The sequence below is a fragment of the Panulirus ornatus genome, chromosome 33 (genome assembly GCF_036320965.1).
Source record: "Panulirus ornatus isolate Po-2019 chromosome 33, ASM3632096v1, whole genome shotgun sequence".
NCBI lineage: Eukaryota > Metazoa > Arthropoda > Malacostraca > Decapoda > Palinuridae > Panulirus > Panulirus ornatus.
This window is the reverse complement of record NC_092256.1, coordinates 21,822,956-21,845,525: the sequence shown is the minus strand read 5'-3', so window position 1 is coordinate 21,845,525 and position 22,570 is coordinate 21,822,956. Positions and strand designations below refer to the sequence as shown.

At 36.1% G+C, this 22,570-nt stretch overlaps 2 protein-coding genes across 3 annotated transcripts in view; one reads left to right on the top strand and one right to left on the bottom strand.

Annotated features, from left to right (window-relative positions):
• Nucleotides 1-1,755: 1,755 nt before the first annotated feature.
• On the bottom strand, nucleotides 1,756-13,183 carry LOC139759580 (26S proteasome non-ATPase regulatory subunit 14). 2 transcript variants are annotated; one of them, XM_071681864.1, is made up of 8 exons: nucleotides 13,049-13,183; nucleotides 11,386-11,484; nucleotides 8,864-9,013; nucleotides 6,351-6,567; nucleotides 4,958-5,070; nucleotides 4,681-4,745; nucleotides 4,350-4,485; nucleotides 1,756-2,410 (listed from the first exon to the last, which is right to left on the bottom strand). In XM_071681864.1, the coding sequence occupies exons 2-8, from the start codon at nucleotides 11,476-11,478 to the stop codon at nucleotides 2,249-2,251; spliced, it is 936 nt and encodes a 311-aa protein (XP_071537965.1). In that variant the 5' UTR covers nucleotides 11,479-11,484; nucleotides 13,049-13,183; the 3' UTR covers nucleotides 1,756-2,248. The 2 variants fall into 2 exon arrangements, with proteins under 2 accessions (XP_071537965.1, XP_071537966.1); XM_071681865.1 differs by having other exon boundaries at nucleotides 12,978-13,152.
• Nucleotides 13,184-13,880: 697 nt separating this feature from the next.
• Nucleotides 13,881-22,570, top strand: part of l(3)80Fj (lethal (3) 80Fj) — a 63,857-nt gene continuing 55,167 nt past the window's right edge. The window contains exons 1-5 of the mRNA XM_071681860.1: nucleotides 13,881-14,016; nucleotides 14,114-14,216; nucleotides 16,741-16,936; nucleotides 20,774-21,008; nucleotides 21,697-21,852. Coding sequence (XP_071537961.1) covers nucleotides 14,002-14,016; nucleotides 14,114-14,216; nucleotides 16,741-16,936; nucleotides 20,774-21,008; nucleotides 21,697-21,852 — 705 coding nt within the window. The 5' untranslated portion in view covers nucleotides 13,881-14,001. The remainder of the gene's footprint in view (nucleotides 14,017-14,113; nucleotides 14,217-16,740; nucleotides 16,937-20,773; nucleotides 21,009-21,696; nucleotides 21,853-22,570) is intronic.

Sequence of the window (22,570 nt, the reverse complement as noted above, 5' to 3'; positions counted from 1 at the left end):
GGAATATCCTTATTGCCATCCCAGACCTTCCCATGTTTGCTCAGCACCCATCCATACTATAAGGAGGATAGTTTACTTACTTTTTGGGTATTTTCATTAATAATGTATGATACAGAAGTATCCGGTAAAAATTAGCACATAAGAGGTTGGTGAAGATATAAGAAGGTAATGAAACTGAAGAAGCTGGCGAATGAGTTTGGAAGAGTATGAAAAAAGGAGAAAGTTAAGAGTGAATGTGAACAAAAGCAAAGTTCAGCAAGGTTAACGGACAGGTCAGTTGGGATGCGAGTTTGAATGGATAAAAATTGGAGGAAGTTAAGTGTTTACCTGGGAATGGACGTGACAGCGTATGGATTCCATGGTTGCGGAAGTGAGTCATAGGGTGGGGGAGGAAGTGAAAGTTCTAGGAGTGCTGAAGAATGTGTGGAAAGAAAGTTATCTGGAAGTGCAAAAATAGTTATGTTTGAAGGAATAGTAGTCCTAACATTAAATAGATGTGAAGCATGGGCTATAGATAAGACCATGCAGAGGAAGGTGAATGTGTAGGAAATGAAATGTTTGAGAATGAGTGAGGAAAGGTTGAAAAAGAAGATATATGCATCACAAACAAGAAAAACCGGGAAATCAATTTGGAGATAGAAGGAATGAGTGAAAAAGATTTTGAGCAATTGGAGCCTGAATATGTAGGAGGGTGAAAGGCATGCATGGGATAGAGTGAAGTCAAATGATGCGGTATACTGGGGTCGAGGTGTTGTCACTGGGTTGAACCATGGCATGTGAAGCATTTGGAGTAAACCATTGAAAGCTCTGTATGGCCTGATGAGGATAGGGAGCTGTGGTTTTGGTTCATTACACACGACAGCTAGAGAATGGATACAAGCAGATGTGGCCATTCTTTGTTTGACCCTGGCACTACCTCACTGACATGTGAAACAGCTATCAAGTAAGTACATAAAAAGTTAACATTAAAAGAGGTACGGTGCAAAAGAGATGAACATAGCAAATAAGTGAACTGCTCAGAGCTGAAAGTATTTTAGAAGGGGATGTCCCAGAAAGTACTTTTGGTTATGTGCCATGGAATCTATTTGTGTATGAATGTGGTGACTGAAGTTAACTTTGCTCAGTAAATAAACTTAAAGTGTAAAATCAGGAAGTGTTTATATTAGCTCATCATTCATTTTGGTATACTGGAAATATGGTCGAGAATGTTTGATCCATTACCATTACTGGAAAAAGTGAAAATAATAGAAAAGATGAGCTCTGCACATCATCAGTGTTCTAGATCAGAAGTTAGCAATGGCACTAATATAGTAAATATATTTTTTTTTTTTTTGCATATATCATGAACACAAAATAACATCATTTCCCCACAGTCACTCTCCAGTTGTCTTGTTCAAAGTACAGAACTAGAGCCTGCCATCCACAGTCAAACCCCCTACAAACTACACCATGGTTTACTTTAATCACTTCATATGCTCTGGTTCAGCACACCCTGTCATCATACTCCATATACCACATCAGTCCAGTTATTCTAAACCATGTATGCCTTTTGCCTAGGTTTTGGTGGTTGGTTGTTTGGGTTTTAGGCCTATCAACTGCCAGGGTCATTAAGGCTGTCCATGTAAGTTACATCCAGCAACCGAAAAATCTTTGAACACCTTTTTTGGGTGTTAAAGATAATTCCAAGACCACTTACACTCTCACTATGCAAGTAGCCCATTACCACAGGTTTTTAATGAAATGAAACCAGAGCTATAAAAGTATAATAATGTTCAAAAACCATTATATCACAAATTACTGAAAGTTATGTATGATAATGAGAGAAATTTCTCCATATTTTATTTTCTTGAGCTTACATAAGAAAAATGAATTTACTGTGCTATCTGTATGATATCTAACAAAATTGCCAAAAATATATCTAAATGAATAAGAAAAATGAACAAGGTTCACATTACAAATATAATTTGAAAAGTACTGACTTCTATAAAGGGACAATCATTTGTATTATACCATGTGGAGAGAATATTGTTAGAAAGGCTTATAAATTTGCTCAAGTATAATAGTTAATCATTCTAAAGCTTGTAAAACAGGAGCAAACTAGATCAAGACTAACAATTAAAAGATTATGGTACTTTACCCATATTTTTGTTTGGCAAAGATTTTACATATAACTATTGGTTAACCATTGTGGATTTTTGCCTTTCATCAGTTTCTTGTATATCCTTTGTTCTTTTAAAATAAATACTGCTTATTTGAAAATTACGGTGTCAAGCATAGCACCAAGACACTGTACAATATTAGAGGTCATGAGAACTTCCACCTTATCCTCCAGATGTCGCTTTGGGTCCAGCTTTCCAACATTCTTGATTGCAAGTTGCTCTGGGGTCATTTTCTCTTCTTCCTCCAAACTCTGAAACACAAATCTCACTAAGAAATATCCATCAGACTTGCCTGGGAATATTCTAAGAGTAATGACAAATGGACTTTAAATTTTTCATGTCTAAAACTTGTTTTTCACTCATGATTGTAACACCCAAGAAAAAATCGTTTAACATGAAGGGTTCCTATAAATTCACAAACACTTTATGAATCATACTCTTATTTCTACATAAAGAAGTGGCTACCAAACAAGGCAATTAAAAGCCTTATCCACTTAAGGTGTAAATGAAAGTCATACTAAACCTAGAAAATTCATCAAAATTATAGGCAACCAAATGACTGTGACAGTTTGGGCCCAAATCAACACCAGTTTTCCCTTTTAGAAGCATACAACGGCTCCCAATCTGTCTTCCTACATGTTGTAATAAACTCCAAACACTTGAAAACTGGTGATTTGTGGAATTATTTTTCTTTTATTCTTTGGAACATCATAACATTTTTCATTTATGTGATTCCAGTCATTACTGAAAAGTACAAAATCTTATGTTTGCTCCTACAATCTTACATGGGGAAAGTTATGGAAAAATCTTTGGGTTATCCTCTAATTCCTTATCCCTGGGGATAGGGGGGAAGGAATACTTCCCACGTATTCCCTGCGTGTCGTAGAAGGCGACTAAAAGGGAAGGGAGCGGGGGGCTGGAAATCCTCCCCTCTCTTTTTTTTTTTTTTCCAAAGGAAGGAACAGAGAAGGGGGCTGGATGAGGATGTTTCCTCAGAGGCCCAGTCCTCTGTTCTTAACGCTACCTCGCTGACGCGGGAAATGGCGAATAGTATGAAAGAAAGAAAGAAATAAAATTTTTATTTTGTAAGATCAAGCACCTCAGCAAAAGTAAGTACCTCAGTAGAATACTGGCTAGATAAAAGTGCAATCCAAGCTAGCATTAGAGCATGAATGATAAATTCATAACATGCTACATGCACATAAATTTATATTTCATAGTATACTTGATAAATGATATGAAAGTATCCTAATTGAAGTGATTTTTAAAGGTAATTGTCATAATATTTAGAGGTAATTAAGACAAACTGAAAGATCTGTATCTATTTACATTAATATTAAAGTTGGTAGTGCACTGTCAAGTTTCAGATTGTGCCTATAGGTTGCAGGTTGCATGTAGTCCAATCAGTTTTCTTGGATGTTTTCTACTCAGGAACTGCTTTAATTCCAGCAAATCTGATGCAGTTAAATTTAGGTCTACCAGAGTCCAAACAAAAGAAACCTGAAGTCTACAATTTACCTTAGGTATTGGGCATTCAAGACAATTAATCCTTGATAACACACCTCAGTTCAATGGCTCCTTTGCTATATTGACTTGGAGAAGTTACATGAAATATAAATTCAAAGTACAATCAAATTTTGGACTAAAATGAGAAAATCAAGATGAGAAATGGTTACATTGTAAACCTTACTGGGTGGCATATCATAATTCAAGACAAAATGCCATACAACCACTAGCTTCTGAACTAATCTCAAGCAAAGAACAAAAGAATGAGGAATAATGGGAAGAATTAAAAGTAACTACAAATCATTCAGGCCCCATAACCAGTTACGGTATGGAAATACATACCTATTTTGTCAACATCAATGTCATTATCATTTGCAAATTTAATTTTCTACATGAGAAAAAGCTACATCTAGACAAAGGATTTCAGGAAAATCTTAGTAAGATAAGATCTATACAGGGAGCTTGTACAGTTGGAGGATAGCCCTCTGCTCATGATTATTTATGCTCTTAACATGTTCTGGATCTGTCTAACCATTATTTTACCACTTTAAGTGTATCCCAAATTACCCCAGCTCTGCTTCATTAGACTTGTGTTTAGTGGAAAAATATAGCTTTACTTACATAATTAAAAGGAAAAAATATAACTAGAAGTAACATAACTATTCTAGGATACCAGCTACTTACCTTATTATAAGCTGTGGCTAGATTAAGGATCTCCTTAACAGTGTCCTCATTTAGGCTGCTGTGCTCATTGTAATTCTGTAATGTCAGGCCTTCCATCCATGACTTCTTATGAAGATTTAAGAGCATTTGCTGTTCTCTGGTGAGTAAGCAAAACAAAACAGATAAACCTGTTAATGATTAATCTTTGGCTAAGTAACTTTTTTGAAAGGTAAATAATTGGACACATTTTGGTAAAATTTGTAACAAAAGAAAGAGGAAGATGCTATGAAAGCAAGGCTTCACTATTAAACAATAAACACTGACCATATCTTGATCATTACTCTCACCTTACCTTTCATTCATTCGGTATTTAATTGGAATAGAGTAATAGTGTCGGTTAAGTCCATGAATCAACGCCTGGAAGAGATAAAAGTATCCAATGAACCTTTTTATGAATAGGACACATTCACATACTTAAAACCAGTCTTAGCATGTAAAAACCTGGTTCATTAGCTTTCTCATACTGCATTTGTTGTGTCCCACAGTTAAACTAACAATCAATCAAACTTTTATGAACAAACTATAGCAACAAAAATCACAGGTATTCATATGGCAAAAAATTTCTTTACCTGGATGGAGGGTTTCTGTAGGTGACCAAGGTTAGAGGTAGTTTGTCTTGGCTCTTGTCCTAATACCATCATGTTAGGGTTGATTAATCGAAAAGCATCAATCACCACTTTACCTTATGGAAGAAAGGATAAAGCATGATTTCTAATGCTATACCCCATTAATCGTAACACAGCTCCCTACTAGAGGAAATGATTTTCAAAATGACTTAAAACTCAGATCATAATCAAGTTTCTCAGCCTACAGCTAATGCTAACAAGCATTTTTTTCTCACAAACTCAAAATTTCCTCCTTTTGTAGATCAGTCAATATACAATTTCAATGCACAGATCCAACTTATAAAGCCATAAAATTCCATTATTCCCAATTTGCAAACAGCACCTGAATAGCTTTAACCTGCTTACTGACTTCTTTAGTCATCATATACCTGCTATCTATCCATCTGTATTTCTGATGCCTGTTCCAACTGGAATCCCTCAAGGGGGCGGCCATGGCAATAGTCTCTATAGCCAGTGGACTCCAGTGCTGCTTCTTAGCCTTTAGTGCCTCACCTCTAACAGGCCAATGGCAGAAGGCAACTCTAGTGCAGTGTTTGCAGAGGCTCCTACCTAATATTCCTCCTGACTACTACCACCTCATGCACCTGCCTACTACTTCTACCTAATGCAACTACCTAAATGTTTTGACCTACTTCTGCTATCTACTGCTCTTATCATTTTGCTAAAAGGCAGGGCTAGCACACAATGCTCACAGCAGGAAAATCTAGAGTTAAAAAGAATGAGCTGAGTGAATTAAGTGTTATGTGTGTCAAGGAGAGATTGTCTGTTTGTACACAAAAAGCCAGCAGTCCATGTTTGGGTGAGGCAGAAAGACAGCTACTTGAGTCAGAGGAGTGCAACTTGACAACCACTGAAGTACTGGCTCACTACACAACTGTCAATAACCTCCTGATATCCAGGTGGGTATACCTCCCAGGTTGTTGGCTGCCGACCAACAACTACCTACCAGCAAGATATATTATGAGAACTGTCTCATCAATTTTCCACAATTTTCATTTTAACTGTAAGGTATTGCATCACCAATTCAGTCCTCTGGCATCCTATCTTTCATCTGCACCATTAAAGATATGCATGAAAGCATATTTTTACAATCTTCCAATTTTCCTTCAACTTCTCTAATAAACATCATGATCCACGATTATGGGGAAGAAGAAACAAGGGGAACTTAACACTGACAAAAGGTCATGACAACAAGCATCAAAAAAAGAATGCATTTTAAGGCTAAGGATATGAAACATATGATTACAATTCTAAACAAAACAATGCATGCAGAAGATGAGAGGGATTGAGACTGATATCAGCATAATCCCTTCATAAATAAATATTTAATGCCTACCTTTAACAGACTGGATGGGATCAACTACCACAGCCACAGCACGCTCTGACAGGGCCTCGAAACTTTGCTGTGTGTTTATATCAACGCCTGAGAGCCAACAGCCAAAACCAGGATGTGAATGGTACCACCCAACTACCATCTCTGGGCGACCAACTTGTTTCAACATGTCTAACATTTTTGCTTGGAAGACTGGATCCACTGCTTCAACAGACACTCCCTAAAATAAACAGATGAAGAAATACATGCATAAAATCATAACCAATTTTCCTTATACAAGATATCTATCATGATGATGGGTGGTTTACCAAAAGATCATACTCGGTGCTACATAATGTTTTCATGTGTGTCAAAACCTTTAAAAGGCCTTTATTTTATCTGACTAAACTTTACCAAATGTATATTAGCTATTGGTCAGATCTTGATTACCAACTACTTTTGATGTGTCCAAGCATTCTCAACTCTTCATACTACCCCATAACTCTTCATGTAATGATATCACAGTGCTTATAGTTTAAAGCCATTCCAGTTATCTTAAATCTTGTATTTTATTAAAAAGCACCTATGGTTTACCTTTTCTCAGAGCATATAGTAGAAATGAATTGTTTACTCAGTGAAATAACTAATGGGATGCATGAGTGGCAAAATGTTTCAACAGGAAATTCATTCTCAGTCCTTACGGAAATTGTAAAAGAAAAAAAGTTTCAAACTGATAATTGGTTCTTTATATCTACGTTTACCCATCAAAGGAAAATAATTTGTATGCATACATCTATATATACGTGTCAGAGGTGGAGGGAACAAGGAGAAGTGGGAGACCAAATTGGAAGTGGAAGGATGGAGTGAAAAAGATCTGAGCGATCAGGGCCTGAATATACTGGAAGGTGAAAGGCGTGCAAGGAATAGAGTGAACTGGAACGATGTGGTATACTGGGGTTGACATGCTGTCAATGGACTGAGCCAAGACATGTGAAGCATCTGGGGTAGACCATGGAAAGGTCTGTGGAGCCTGGATGTGGAAATGGAGCTGTGGTTTCGGTGCATTACACATGACAGCTAGAGAATGAGTGTGAATGAATGTGGTGCTTTTTGTCTGTTTTCCTGAAGCTTCCTCGATGAAGCAGGGAACCATGATGCTGTTTCTTGTGGGGAGGGATAGCCCTACGAAGGGTTGAAAGCAAGCAAGTATGAATATGTACATGTGTATATATCGCATACAAACCTCCAACAGCCAGGATCGAACCTGGGACCCCTGTGCGACAGGCAGGAATGCTACCGCTAGGCTATGGGCCTGGCTAATAGGAAATAACTATTAGAATACTATGTACTCGAATACCCTTCGTCTCACATTGGTGAGCAACGAAGTCTACACTGGTTATTTCCTATTAGCCATGCCCATAGCCTAGCGGTAGCATTCCCGCCTCTCGCATAAGGGTCCCGGGTTCGATCCTGGCTGTTGGAGGTTTGTATGCGTACTTCTATGAAGGTGCGCGTTCCTACGCACTTTGTTCGTATGTGTATATATGTATATGTCTCTTTATGTATATGCATGTATTTGTTGATATGTAGATATATGTATATGTTCTAAAATAGGCAGTTATGTACATATATGTGTATATGAGTGGATGGGTCATAGTTCATCTGTTTCCTGGTACTACCTCACTGACGCAGGAAAAGGTAATCAAGTACAACAATGAATAAATGGCAAAAGATGAGAGCAAATGATGAGGGGAGTGGGTGAAGAGAGGGATGCATCCAGGGAAGCAGTGAAGGGATGTGCAAAAGATACATGTGCCATGAGAAAGGAGGGAGGTAGGCAGATTAGAAAAGGGTAGCGAGTGGTGGCATGAAGAAGTAACGTTGTTAGTGAAAGAGAAAAGATAGCCGTTTGGATTATACTTACAAGGAAGGAGTGCAAATGACTTGGAGATGTATAAAAGAAAGCAGCAGAAGGTCAAGAGGAAGGTGCCACATGCATCTTTTGCACAAGCCATCACTGATAAATTTTTTTCCAATAGTTTTCTCTTCTACACCCAGTCTTCCTCATTTACCTCTTGGCATTTTTGTTTTATGCAAAAGTAAGTTTAGTTTTTGCTCTCATTCATGAAATAGGTATTATCATAATTCATCTAACATGGCCATATATGATTACTTATATTTTTTTCTTGTACAGATGAACTTTCAAAATACAGTAAAATATAACAGGACTACAGAACCAGCTACAAAGACATGACACTACAGTGTAATTTTCTAACTGAGTACATAACCTATCCACACCAAACATAAAAGTCATGAAATGGCACAGACGAAAGATGATTAGAATTAATCATATTACCTGAAAGATAGCACTATATCACTCTGAGTACAATAAAACATATTGTAATGTCATTTACCAAAGTACAAAGCACAGTTTATGAACTTTCTTACCTATACCCTCTGCATCATTGCCTACTAAACACGTGGCACATCATGCAATTTCCTCAGAATAACATGGTTGTTACAGATACAGTACTTACTGTTCCACTCTGAGGCATGGCAAAGACATCAATCACTCGGACAGTATAGTCATCAACAAACTCCCCCAGCATTAGACCCATCACCTCCATTGGCACTCCAGCTCGTCCATGCTTCAACATCTTAAGCAGAGCAAGAGATGAAATGTAAACCTGACAAAAGATAATTTTGTATTTTAAAACAAAAGCCATCAACTTGCATTCATCAGCTATTGCTGTATCTACAAATTCTCCTTCCTAGCCACGTACAAACAATTCTAAACAAAGTAGAGTACCTTTCCTAACATTTTCACACTTTGTACTATAAAGAATTATGCAATCAGAAATCCTTGATACTCTTAACGATATTCTAACAAAAAATTCAGTAAAACTTGATTCAGCAAGCTAAAAATATATTTCTGTAATAACAATAAAACTATTATAAAAAATACAAGAATTTGGGTTTTAGTAATTTAGATATCAACATTACTAAAGCACTCTTATGCTGGAAGCTAAATAAAAAGCTTAAAAATTAACTTAACACATATGTTGAAGTACCTCCTGAAATAACATTATGCTGTACTTTAAGTTATCTATCACATTGATATTACCATGAAATACATTCAGAGATTACTTTTAACAGCAAAAATTCTATGGCATCACATAAACAGATCACACAATAACTGTGGAGGAGAATACATATACACAGTTAAACTTGACATGTCTATCAGCTAACAGAATATCAAACTAAGCTATCTATACATTCATAAACATACTGATTAAAGATGAAAATATTAGTCAGTGTGATTTACTTGTCATAATCAACATGACCTGTGATGATTATCATCATGTTCTAGCTACAACATTTTGACTTAACTATGACATACTAAAATGGGTGCTGATGTCAGTTTCCAACTTCTTAACAATCTCAAACCTCAGGGTTCCATCTTGTGGAAAGTGTATGGCTTATGGAGATACTAATTTTTCTTAAGTTCCTCAATTAAGTCTGTACACACTATAAATGAAATCCACAAAAAAAGGTAAAATATGAGTGGGTGATATAGGAGAGTGACATAGCAAACAAAAATATGGTTCTACAAGTTAGTAGGGTGAATGAAACAAGGAATGAATGACCAAAGAGCCCAATGCCAATCATAGAGCAATTTTCTAAATCTCCTTAATTTTGTTTTGTAAAATTTTATCACATTTGGGATGTATTATACTGGAATACCAATGTAACAAAAACAGTGTAACATATGAAGCAAGATTCTGTCTTCTAAGAGAAACCCAAAGTGCCACAACATGCAAAATCTTTGTATACCTTAATCACCATAAAGGGCCATCAAATTACCTACGATAAGATGTGGTAATACTGTACACTCTCAATACAGTTTTATCCAATGGCTAATATTTCCCTTTTAATTCACAGCTCTGTGAAGCTTTAAACATTTAAAGACCTGTAAGGATTTTTATGGGAATATACTTTTATATCCCTGGGGATAGGGGAGAAAGAATACTTCCCAAGCATTCCTCACGTGTCGCAGAAGGCGACTAAAGGGGATGGGAGCAGGGGGGCTGGAAACCCTACCCTCCTTGTATTTTAACTTTCTAAAAGGGGAAACAGAAGAAGGAGTCACATGGGGAGTGCTCATCCTCTTCGAAGGCTCAGTCACTACCTCACTAATGCGGGAGACAGCGACAAAGCAAAATAATAATAATAATAATGATATTTTTTCCTACATATCTATCATTGGGAAATGTTTCTTGCATCATAAGGCTTGTGAGCTGTTCAAGACCCTTTACTGTACAGTAGCCTCATTTCTTAATCATTATTCCAATTTCCAGTTTCATAGTCTTATGTGACTCCTAATGTATTTCATTATCCCTTTAACTTTTATGTGCTTTTACAAAGCACTTTGTAATAAAATATGCTTCATGATTTCATGCCAATGAAGCGTATCAAAAGCCATCATATCAACAGAAAAGTGTCAGTAGCAAAATGACAACAGAACATTATTCTACCATATAAATGAGGGGTAGTAATTGCAATATACTACTTTTCATAATTTTTTTTGTTTAGTTTCCATCTGAACTGGCTGTAAAGTGGGATCATATTCACTGCATATTTGCATCAATGGTCAATTAAATCCAAACATCTTTATGGTCACCCTCAAGGGCATTGAAGCAAAATAATAACAGAACATTAGCTTAAAAATGAGAAGTATTCGTAATACACCACTTTGCAAAATTTTCTTTTTCTTTTGTTTTCAGCTGAACTGGCTATGAGTAGGATGAGATTTATTGCATACTTGTATCAATGGTCAGTTAAATTAAAAAATATTTAAGGTTACCCTCAAGGTTGATTAGGGCCTTTCAAGTGAAATTTCATCTCAAGTGCACATCCTCACTGATACAGCCTGACAAAATTATAGCATCCTTACAATTACCTGTTCACCTTTTCTGTAACGTGTATATGACTCTCAGAGTTATAAATGCAATAAAATCTGATTCAGATTACATAAAAGTACAAACAGTGTCTACTTAACCTGTTCAGCAGTATCAGGAACTGGGGCATCATTGGGAGGGGGTCCTTGACCAAGTGCTGGTAGAGCACTTCCTAAGCGCAGTAAGCGATCCATGTTTTACTGAAAATAATACACCATTATTTGTTATGTACACCAAACATATCTACAAACAAATAAAGTGAAGAGCCATCAGAGATGACAAATGAAATCTTGTTATTTGTTAGATATACTTGGCAAGGTGATTTCTGACAACTATATGAGTATGTTTTTTGATGTTGCAAAAATTGAGGCCAAAGCAGAATTAAATAGAGAACTTCAAAATGTATAAAACCTTAAATATCATTTTCATAAGCAAAAGTTGCAATACAGTTTATTCATCATAGACACACTCAAGTTGGTGCAGTTCTCTGGTATAATCTGATTACTCAGACTCCTGAGACCTGAACATTTTGAGCATGATCCTAATAATTGTCTAGACTCAAAGGAATGGACGCATTGGTGCCAAACCTTTACTAATTTCCTCGGTACAATCTCTCTTTATAAAACAGAAAAGTTGAATGTACTCACTAACAATGTTGGACCTAGTATCTATGATTATAGTAAGGTGCATAAGGAGGCTACAGATACTAAAACATCACTGTATTTTGAGCCTAAGAAGGAATTATTTGTGCCAACTATTACTCGGCCAGCAACAGCAAAGAGGAGACATTCTGGAAGTATTTCTTCAATCTCTGGAGGAGCTGACTACTAGGAATGTTAGGTAAGGCTTTTGTAAGCTCTTCTGATTTCTACAAGAGTTTTACCTACTTTCATATTAATAATGCCACTTCTTTTCCTTAATGCACAACTATTGCATTATCTAATTTAATGAAATATAATGCTAAACACTAAACTAACATTGCAGAACCAAATCACTTTCAGCCAAAGCTAACAAAAATACAAAGACATTTATTAAACAACACATAAAGAGACATTAATGAGTCTAGATTTATCAATGCTCGGAATATCAAAGGCTACAAGAGGATACAATTAAGATATACAAGATTTAACTGGAATAGATGAACTAGAAGTATCCGACTTCATTAACAAAAGGAGACATCAATGTAGCTTACACAGAACACAGAAGACTAAGCATGACGTAATATTTTAAAGTGTATAAATCATTGAACCACTGCAACACTCCCTAAGCAGGAAGTGAGGGCAGCAGGAGTGAAAGCTTTCAAGAGAAGGCTGGACAAACTTGGGTTAATAAACTTACAAAATATATCTATTAATACTGAAATACAACAGCTATCACCGAAAGTCTTATGTGCAAAACCGAACTCAATGATCATGATAATCTTATACACGGAGCCATGTAGACTACAATCAACAGAAGAATGTTAAGCACCTTCCAGGACAATAACAAAATCCTGTTTACGTAGACCCAGTGGACTCTTATCAAACCTATCCACACGTAACAACACTGCAACTAGAACAAAGTATAGCAGATTTTGTTTTTCTAATTACTTTCCATTATCTTTTAACACCAGAACTAATGAAACTAATAATCTCGCTATGATTCATATCGAAATTCAGTCTCAAGTATGCTACACCAATCCCTGAAATCTTACCCTCATCTGCAAACTTTTTAGGTGTACAAACCCCACAGAGTTCGTAATCTTCACCACAACGATTACCTTACCCTTTATTTCTATCGCTTACTCTTCCTTTTTAATTAAAAAGTTCACGAGGAGACTTCTTCGTGCCACATCCAACCAGTGAGACAAGTTTAGGGCTTTACTCCAAAATCTGTCAACATTAGCGAAAGTTCGACTTGAGTAAAAATCATCTTTAAAGAATCTGATGCATACTTTTTGAGGTTTATTTATCTTATTTTATATAACTGAATATGATATATACAAAAATGATTAAATATCTCTACATTTATTAATATTTTTATTTTTTAAGTCGATGAAATGTTTTTGAAATAATTGAGATGAACTAATTACTTGGATACAAGTTAAAACATTTTTTTGATTACATGAAAAATTATTTGGATATATTTATGAAGGGAATAAAACATTTTATCTGCAGTTTTAATCATATATATGATGTGTCTGTCAGGTGGCTTGTAGTCTATCTACAACTAATCGCTAACTTTGATTCACTATTCTTGGACTTTGCTGTAATACATTTTAAATGAACGTAGGGTATATACATATCTATAAATTTTCTCAAGATTTGAATCTTCTTCCAATTTACTTATATATGTTCTATTGAAATTGAAATGATATCAAAGTAATATATGTCTACTCAGAGAATTGTCGAATGAAAATTTCTTTTCTCATCTTCAAGATAATTATATAATTTGCTGCTTACTAGTTTTGTCAACTATAGCATGTGCAAGTTGATATATAGGATGTATAGAAGATTACTATGAATGAGATAATAATTACAACAGAATTTTGGAAGTTAAAACACATGTAATTTGTTGTATTAACTTTTGGTAATCTCTCATCTTTTAAATATGGTTGATATCTGCGTACATCTCGCCATCAGTCTGTATACTGCATATTATGGAAGTCAGTGAGTGACGGTGGAGTCAGCAAAGAGTGAACGGCTGAGGTATACGGACGGCTGTGGTCCAGTGACAACATGGGCGATACTGAGGTGAGGAATATGTCATAATTGCTACACGTTTTGCCTCATGCTCTTGACGTTTGATTGATAAGTTTACCTTGGATTCATGGGCTGTGTCTCTCCTCAGGTGATTGAGAAGCTGAAGGGGGTGCCACATCTCTTGGCAGCCACAAAGAGGGCCAGCAGAACAGCCGGCATTAACACAACTCTGGAAGTTGTCAATAGAGAAGGTTAGATATAAATACAGTGCAAGTGATATGCGAGTTGTACTACTGTCCAGATATTGAGACTGCTATAACTGTGCCAGCCCTCAGTCTAGCAGAGTTAGTAAATCCTGCTAGTTCAGAAATTTAGGATCAGGATCTACTATGAATCAACAGATGAAATGGTATCATATATACTTATAAATTCTTTGCTATTGAGGTAATAACTGAGTAGGACACTCAAGCATCATCATGGTTATCAAATGAAAAATGTAGTAGAGACTCAGATAGATTAGTTTCTCTCATTTCGTTGGTGGACATCAAATCCAGTATTTACTAGCATGTAGCCAAGCAGCTTCCTGCGTAAATATTCAGAATTCAAGAAATTGTGAATAGGAAGTGTCAGTAGTTTTGCGATTATATTAGGGTAATATTTCGAGTTTCTCAATCATAAAAGATGATTTGAATACCTGTGGTCATCAGTTCAGAAAATACCAAACACAAATAAGACTGCATTTCAGAATGGTAGCTTATTAGTGTAGCTTCTCATCAAAACTAGCTTTTGAAAATGGATTCTGATATTCAAGGCACTTTACATGGTTTGTTGTGATAACAGAAATAGCTGCGGAGCATGATTTGGGGCGTTATGCTTTACTGATTGGTGTCAAATATCATATTCTATGGACAATAGTAATGGTCTTGTACTTTGTAAATGTGTTTTAGACAGGATCATGAATTGGAGGATGTGTTTTTACTTGTGGAAAGTAATAGAAGAGCTGTAATGTTCAGTTAATGTAATAGAAGAGCCTTAATGTTCAGTTAAAATGTAAGGTAAAAATCGCATTTATAATGAGTATCATTGTGTCGTCTATACAACATCTGAGATGCAGGTTCTATTAAACCCAAATAGTTAAAGAGAATTTTTTTCATAATGCTGGAAAAAGTGAATGTTGAGGTATTGTTATGTATAAGGATTAACACAGAGAACATTTTGAAAAGCTTTATACATTACTGATGACCAGGTAAGTAGATTATTGGGTGGAAAGTTATAGTTATGGACCCTGTTAACCAAGTGCATTTAGAACTCTGATGAATGAATGAGAAGAAAATAGGTTCTAAGTCTACAGTATGCTCATTTAGTGGCATGCTCTACCAGCTGTATATATATATTATTTTTTTTCATACTTATTCGCCATTTCCCGCATTGGAGAGGCACCGTTAATAACAGAGGACTGGGCCTGAGGGAAAATCCTCACTTGGCCCCTTCTCTCTTCCTATAGCAAAAGAGGGTGTATTGAAATGGCTTGGTCACATGGAGAGAATGGTTGAGGAAAGATTGACAAAGAGGATACATGTGTCAGAGGTGGAGGGAATGAGGAGAGACCGAATTGGAGGTGGAAGGATGAAGTGAAAAAGATTTTGAGTGATTGGGGCCTGAACATACAGGAGGGTGAAAGGCATGCAAGGGATAGAGTGAACTGGAACAATGTGATATACTGGAGGGTGAAAGGAATGCCAGGAATAGACTGAATTTGAACGATGTGATATACCGGGGTCGACATGTTGTCAGTGGATTGAACCAGGGCATGTGAAGCATCTGGGGTAAACCATGGAAAGGTCTGTAGGGCCTGGATGTGGAAAGGGAGCTGTGGTTTTGGTGCATTACACACATGTATGTATCTATAGTGTTTGGCGGGGTGGTGACGGGAATGGATGAAGGCAGCAAGTATGAGTATGTACATGTGTATATATGTATATGTCTGTGTATGTATATGCTGAAATGTATAGGTGTGTATATGTGCATGTGTGGGCATTTATGTACATACATGTGTATGTGGGTGGGTTAGGCCATTTTTTCCTCTCTTTCCTTGCACTACCTCCCTAATGTGGGAAACAGTGACATTATAATAAAGTGTGAAATAGAAATATGTATGAATTTGAAGCTACAATTTTATAGGTGTAAATAGCGAAAAGGATTTTGTTAGTAGAGTAGGATAATCTTAATGGTATAGTTTGTTGAAAAAGATTGCGAAAATGTAATTAGAAGAAATTAGGAGAAAAGTGGATGAAAACTTGTTTAGATGCTATAACTATGTTGGATGCATAGACTGATAATAGGTTGTTGAAAGATATTTGTGACAGTATGGGTGAATATGAAAGGAAAAGGTAGACTGAGATAGAGTTGGCCAGACATTGATGTCTAAAGGTATTTGAGATGATGGTAGATGAATGAATGAATGCTGATTATGTGCAGTTGAGGAACTAGTGGAGGTTTGAATAGGAATATAGCCTTGCCTGAAGAATGAATTGAGTGTGTCTGATTTAATGGGATTAACCGTTGAAAGGGTTAAATTCTGGGTGATGGAGCAAAAGAATAGAGAACATTGAATAGATGTATGCTGTGCTTGCAAACTGAGTTTAGAATAATGTCTTGTAATGGAAATGTTTAAAGACATATAGATTACTCGTACCTAAGCAAGATACAATACTGGGAAATCCATCATTACAACTTAAAGAATGCAGCTTAATTATATAGTGGCTTCCTTTCTAGAACTACCAGACGCAGTGGTGAAAGGTGTGTCCCGGCTAGTAGTTCAAGTTGTTCAGAGTTATACTGATGGTCCATCACGTAGTAAACTGCGGGAGTTAATCTGCACTTTGGCCAAAAAGCATTCAACGGCCATCCCAGCTTTGGCATTCTCATTAAATAATCAGGCTCACCAATATGCTAATGCTCCTCATTCTTCGTAAGTGGTGTTCTTTTTACTCTGCATAAGACACTTTAGTAAGCAGAGGATAGTAAAGTTTTTCATGAATTTTTGATAAATGTTTCACGGTATTGTTTGCATTATATATGTTGATAAAATCTTATTCTGTCTTTGCTGTTGGTTGAGTGCTACTTTATTAGTACTTGGCAGAATATAGAATTACATGCCTTCATATGGTGAGTAGATTGAATTTTGGTATTACATTAATCTTGTGGGCACTTACTTCATACAATTTGAATTGCTTAAAACATATATTTTGTTGTTTGTAGAGGCATTGGTCTTAACAAAAATTCTCCCATGCAAAAATTCTCCTATGTTGAATAAAAGTTTAAAATTTTTTTCATCAGCTTTAGCATTATATACACTTGAAAGATTGTAAATCAGGTACCAGAATGGCAGTGACTGACTAAACCTAAGAAATCTAATGCACTTTGCAGATATGCTGACTAGAATTTGAAATTTCAGGTGAAGAATAGGGAGGTGAGATCTGGCTTGTTATGGTTTGATACTCTTCGTTTTTGCCTATTACCTTTCCTCCTTTTGTAAGGTAATCTCAAGAACAAATGAGTAATGACCTTATTTGCACACATCTGACATCTAGCAGTCACAAGATAATAGAAGAGTATTATGCTGTACTGTTATTGTATACACATTCTTGTGTTTTTCGTACGAGGCTTTTTACTAAGCTTTCATTTTTTTTTGCTTCATTATGTGAAGTTTCAGATGTATCTCCTTTAAAGCTGTCAGATTTTAATTTATGGTTAAATTTCTACTCCGGAACCTGTTGCTTTAATCACATCTACACATAATTGAAACTGACCAGTCAGAGCAAACCCTTGCCCTCCATTGAAGATGCATTTTTTCTGGCTAACAATTTTCAGTCAGGTTGATATAGATACTGGCATTTTGGGTACTTTACTATATTAATCCCTGACTATGCTAAACATTTATCACATGCATCTAGATAGAAATTTAGTTTTGTCATGTTAGATCAGTGGCTTTCAACCGTGATGGAGATTAGACTAAACTAGCATATATCTCAGCACTTCTATCTTATATATATCTTGTTTCACAGCAGCTTATCTGACAGTCTGTTCCTTAAACTTAATGTGTAATTTGTGTACTTGGCATTTTTTTTTTGTTCGGAGTTGAGAACTGTTATTCAGTATGTTATAAAAAAATTCGGGGATTTTATGATGTATAATTTATTTTCATATTATGATTTAAATAAAAACTTCTGCTGTGCTCATAGGAGATGTGTTTAAGACCCAGGTTAGGAATCAGTACTAAGGAGTATGAAGGACTTCAAGTGGGAGCAGACCATTAGATCCTTTCATGGCTGTTTGTGATAGTGAAAGATATCAGAAATATACAGATTAGTTTGGTAATAGTCAGAATGTATACAAATAATTTAAAGAGAACATCCTGCATTTTCTCAGTGTGGCTCAGGAAGTGCGTTTAATGTAAGTCATGGACATGAAGTGAAATATTTTTCAAGTTTTTTGTTAAATGTATCTATAGTGCTGGTTTCAACCACTCTAATTGGCAAATCATTCCATATGTTAACAGTCCTGTTGAAAAAAAGTACAGGTTGTACCTCTTTAATCTGACAACCTTGGGACCTGTCCATTGCCAGACCACAGGAAATGTTGGAAAACAGAAATTGACCCTAAGTCATATACAGTTAACGATCCAATCTCAGTACTCACACAAAGTCTTTATGGAAGTTATAGAAGTTCCTTTATCTTATTTTTTTCAGTAATCCCCTTTTCAAACATAAATGATGATTTTACGCTTATACCTCGTAGAACTGACACCATCTTCTGCACCTCTTTGTCTCATGGATGACATCCTGATGGGCAAAAATACTGCTGAATATAAGAAATTAACAGGACTGTTATTTAGCTCGCCTGCAGTGTAAACAGATTTTGACACAGCGCTGCTAACAGCTCCCCCTGGTGGCAGATCCACAAACTAATAACAAATGGCTGCAGATTCAAAACATGCCAGACCAAAGAGAGCCTTATGAGAGAGGTGCAACCTTTACATCACCTCATTTGAACAAAATTGTTTGCCCATGAGTTTTTATCCATTACTACGAGTGAATTCAGACAGATCAAGTCTTAAGTAACTTGACAGATCAAAATAGTCTAAGCCTTTGATAATTTTGAGAATTTGTATTAAATCACCTCTTGACCTTCTCCATTCTAATCTAAATAGATTCAAGTAATTTATTCTGCTCTTGTAGGATTTGTTTCTCAACTGGGGTAGCTTAATGCTGCGCTCTCTCCATTCTGTCGGTCTTTTTTTTTAGGTGGGGTGACTAAAATTAAGCACAGCATTGAAGATGGGGATAAACTAGTGAATTGTAAGATGAACCAGTGAATTTTAAAGGTTAAGGATGATACCCCTGGACTTACATTTGAAGGCCCTACCTGTGAATCCTAGCATTTCTCTTTGCCTCAATGCATTGCAGTGTTAGGTCACCAGAGATTACTGCTCCCAGGTCTTTTCCCACTTTTACCTTTTACAGTTTCATCAGAATTTTTATTGTCGCTTGCCCTTTCATTTTTGCTACCAGTAGGTAAAACATTGCACTTAAGAATACTGAAATTCATTTGCAACATATTTGCAACATATGAAATATTTCATTAGTGTCTATGGCAGTTTGAAGCTTTAGATGTTCAATTTCATTTGTATATTTATTTCTCAACTTTGTATCATCATCTAATTTTGATATCGTACAGTGCAGCTCATTATCAATATCATTAACTTATATAAGTAGGAAAACCAGTCCCAAGACTGATGTTTGTGGCACTTTACTTGATATGTCAAACATTTAATCACAATTCTTTGTTTACTTTTGGTCAACCAATTTCCTATCTGCTGAAGTACAACCCCATCAGTGCCATGTGACTTAATTTTTGCTCATATCCTATGATGTGGAACCCTATCAAATGCTTCTCTGAAAGTATTCTTGACTTATTCTAGGCATTGGGTAATCTAATGTTAGTCAGTGCATTGTCATATTCATGAACGTATAGCATTTCCTGCACTTTGGGTTTGTGAAGAGTGAACATCTGCCATGCAGTATTACTTTCTTTTTAGAATTGGGTAGTGAAAATAATGTTAAACTCAGTTGACAATATTTTAGGGTGACACTTCAAATGATGCTTAATTTTGCTCTGGTTACTTGATAACCTCATATATTTTTCCCAGACTTTTACCATCAGTTTCCTTTAAGGAAGAGAGCTGTCACTCCAAAATATTGGTGACACTTGTTCTATTCCCAGCTGGTCCCACTCTGATATGGACACTTGAACTCTTCCCCCCCCCCCCTCTTTTTTTTTTTTTTGAATGAGAGAGTGATGGTTGTGGTAGGGAACCTGGTGGTAGCACTTGAGTTGCCTAATGGAAAAAATCTTGCATCTGTACAGTTCAGAGGTATGTGATGGAGACTTGAACTGCCATCAAAATTTCAACGATACAGGATTGTGGAGATAAAGCTTTATTAGTTGCATTAAAGGTAGGATAAGGGGATTAGTATGACTTCTTCTTGTGGTGCATCTATGTTGTGATTGGCTTTCAGTACTGTAGCTTGTTGTTGGTTAGGCTTATTAAGAAAAGTTTTTGCCATATTTAGAAGATGGTCACCTAAGGAAATTTTGTCATTTTTATGAAGAGTTTTGGTTGAAAATGGCAGTTGTGAAAATTTGACCCTGCAGATGATCTGTGTTTCAATATGCATAGATTACTTACTGTTTTATCACAGAAAATTTTAATCCATCTACTGAAGTTGAATTTTAACTACTTCAGCCGTGCTCTTGCCCGCATCCACACATACCCGATGGAAGTTGCAGCCAGAGTGTGGTGCATAACAGCCAGTGCAAAACATCCTCTTAGCCCCAAGGAAGCCACAGCACTAACAGAGGCCTTGGCTATTGACTTTGCATTGACAGTTGCAGCAGATGATAAGACCATGACCCGAAGAGCTAACAAGGTGGTTGGATCATTTGTGAAGGATGAGACACTGTTGAAGGCTGTTTGCCAGGTGTGTAGTTCACAGATAACTTTTTCTTATTTTGCATGTGAAGGCAGGGGTAATACACAATATTTGTACCTTAAAGCTTCAGAAACAAAGGATTGTGTTTTGTTAGCTGTAATCCAGCTGAATCATTATGTTAACTATGTTTAGCGGAACAGGTTTTTGTGACACATATCATTGCTTATCTTTATATTTGTTCCTTTCCATTGAATTCTCTGTTTGATATTGTTTCTGTAGTGGTAGTTTCCTTGTATATTGTGGAAAATATGAATATTCAAAATTGATGTAAATATCCATTAACTTAAAGGACTAGGTTTTTGTTGAAAATATTTATGCTTGTCTTTTTATTTATTGTAAGACAGTAGTACATTTGCATCTAGCTAATTCTCTTCTCACCAATTCATGATTTTCATACTTGTTCAGTGTTTCCCTCATTGATGAGGTAGCACCAAGAACAAATAAACAAATGGCCTCTTTGCTCAAATCCATTCTTTATCAGATGTAATGCACAAAAACCACAGCCTCTTATCCATGACCAGAACCCACAGACCTGTCAGTTATTCCTCCCCCCAACTTCATATGCCCTAGTTCAGTCCTTTGACAGCACATTACTCCCTGTATACCACATTGCCTTTTATCATTTGTCTTACCTAATTTTTGAACTTTTTGATAGAATGTTCTTCTTTGTGCTTAGGCTATGATCAGTGGCGAGGTTACCATCCATCGAGTGATATTGGGTGGCCATCTACTCCAAGTAATGACTGAGGCCAAATTAACACCTCCTGTTGATAACTTCAAGCAAGTGCTAACAGAAGCATATGTCAAACATGTTCTCCAGTCTAAAAATAAAGTAAGGACTGGACATAGGTATTAATAAGTTTCTTATAAATTTCTTCTTTGAAAAGTTTGTCAATACCATATATGTATGTGCAGGTATATGTAACTGTACAAATACAGAATTCTTTGTATCCTAACTATAGGGAATGTTCAAAGTTGTTCTATCAATCTGTCTTCGTCTCTGATGCCAGTTCCCTTTAGAAACTCCCTCATAAGGTTGATGATAGCAAAAAATGCCATCGTTAGTTTTCTCCTCTGTGACCAACAGTCCTTTAGAAGTGATTCTCTAGAGGTATCAGTCATGGACATTTTCAAAGTAATTTGCTCTCCGTGCTGTGTTCATAATGAAAATATGCTATCTTTATTACATGCCAGTAATTTACCCACATCTTAAAACAAATTTAGATATCTTCATACTTAGTTTTTAAAGCGTGTCACACTTATCCATTGATTCTAGATTTGATATAATATGTCTTCAGTAATTGAGTAAACTATGCAACTTTTAACAGAACATTAATACTGCTTGGAGTTACCTGTGAGGGGAAAAGATTTTCACTCAAGTATGAGGTGTTGTGCTGACTATCATGTGCTGAATGACACACACACACACACACACACACACACACACACACACACACACACACTCTCAAAGTTTTATGTATATTTAAGAAATTGTTCACTTTAGTGATATGTTAGATATGTGGGAGATAAGGTAGATGTTAGATATGTGG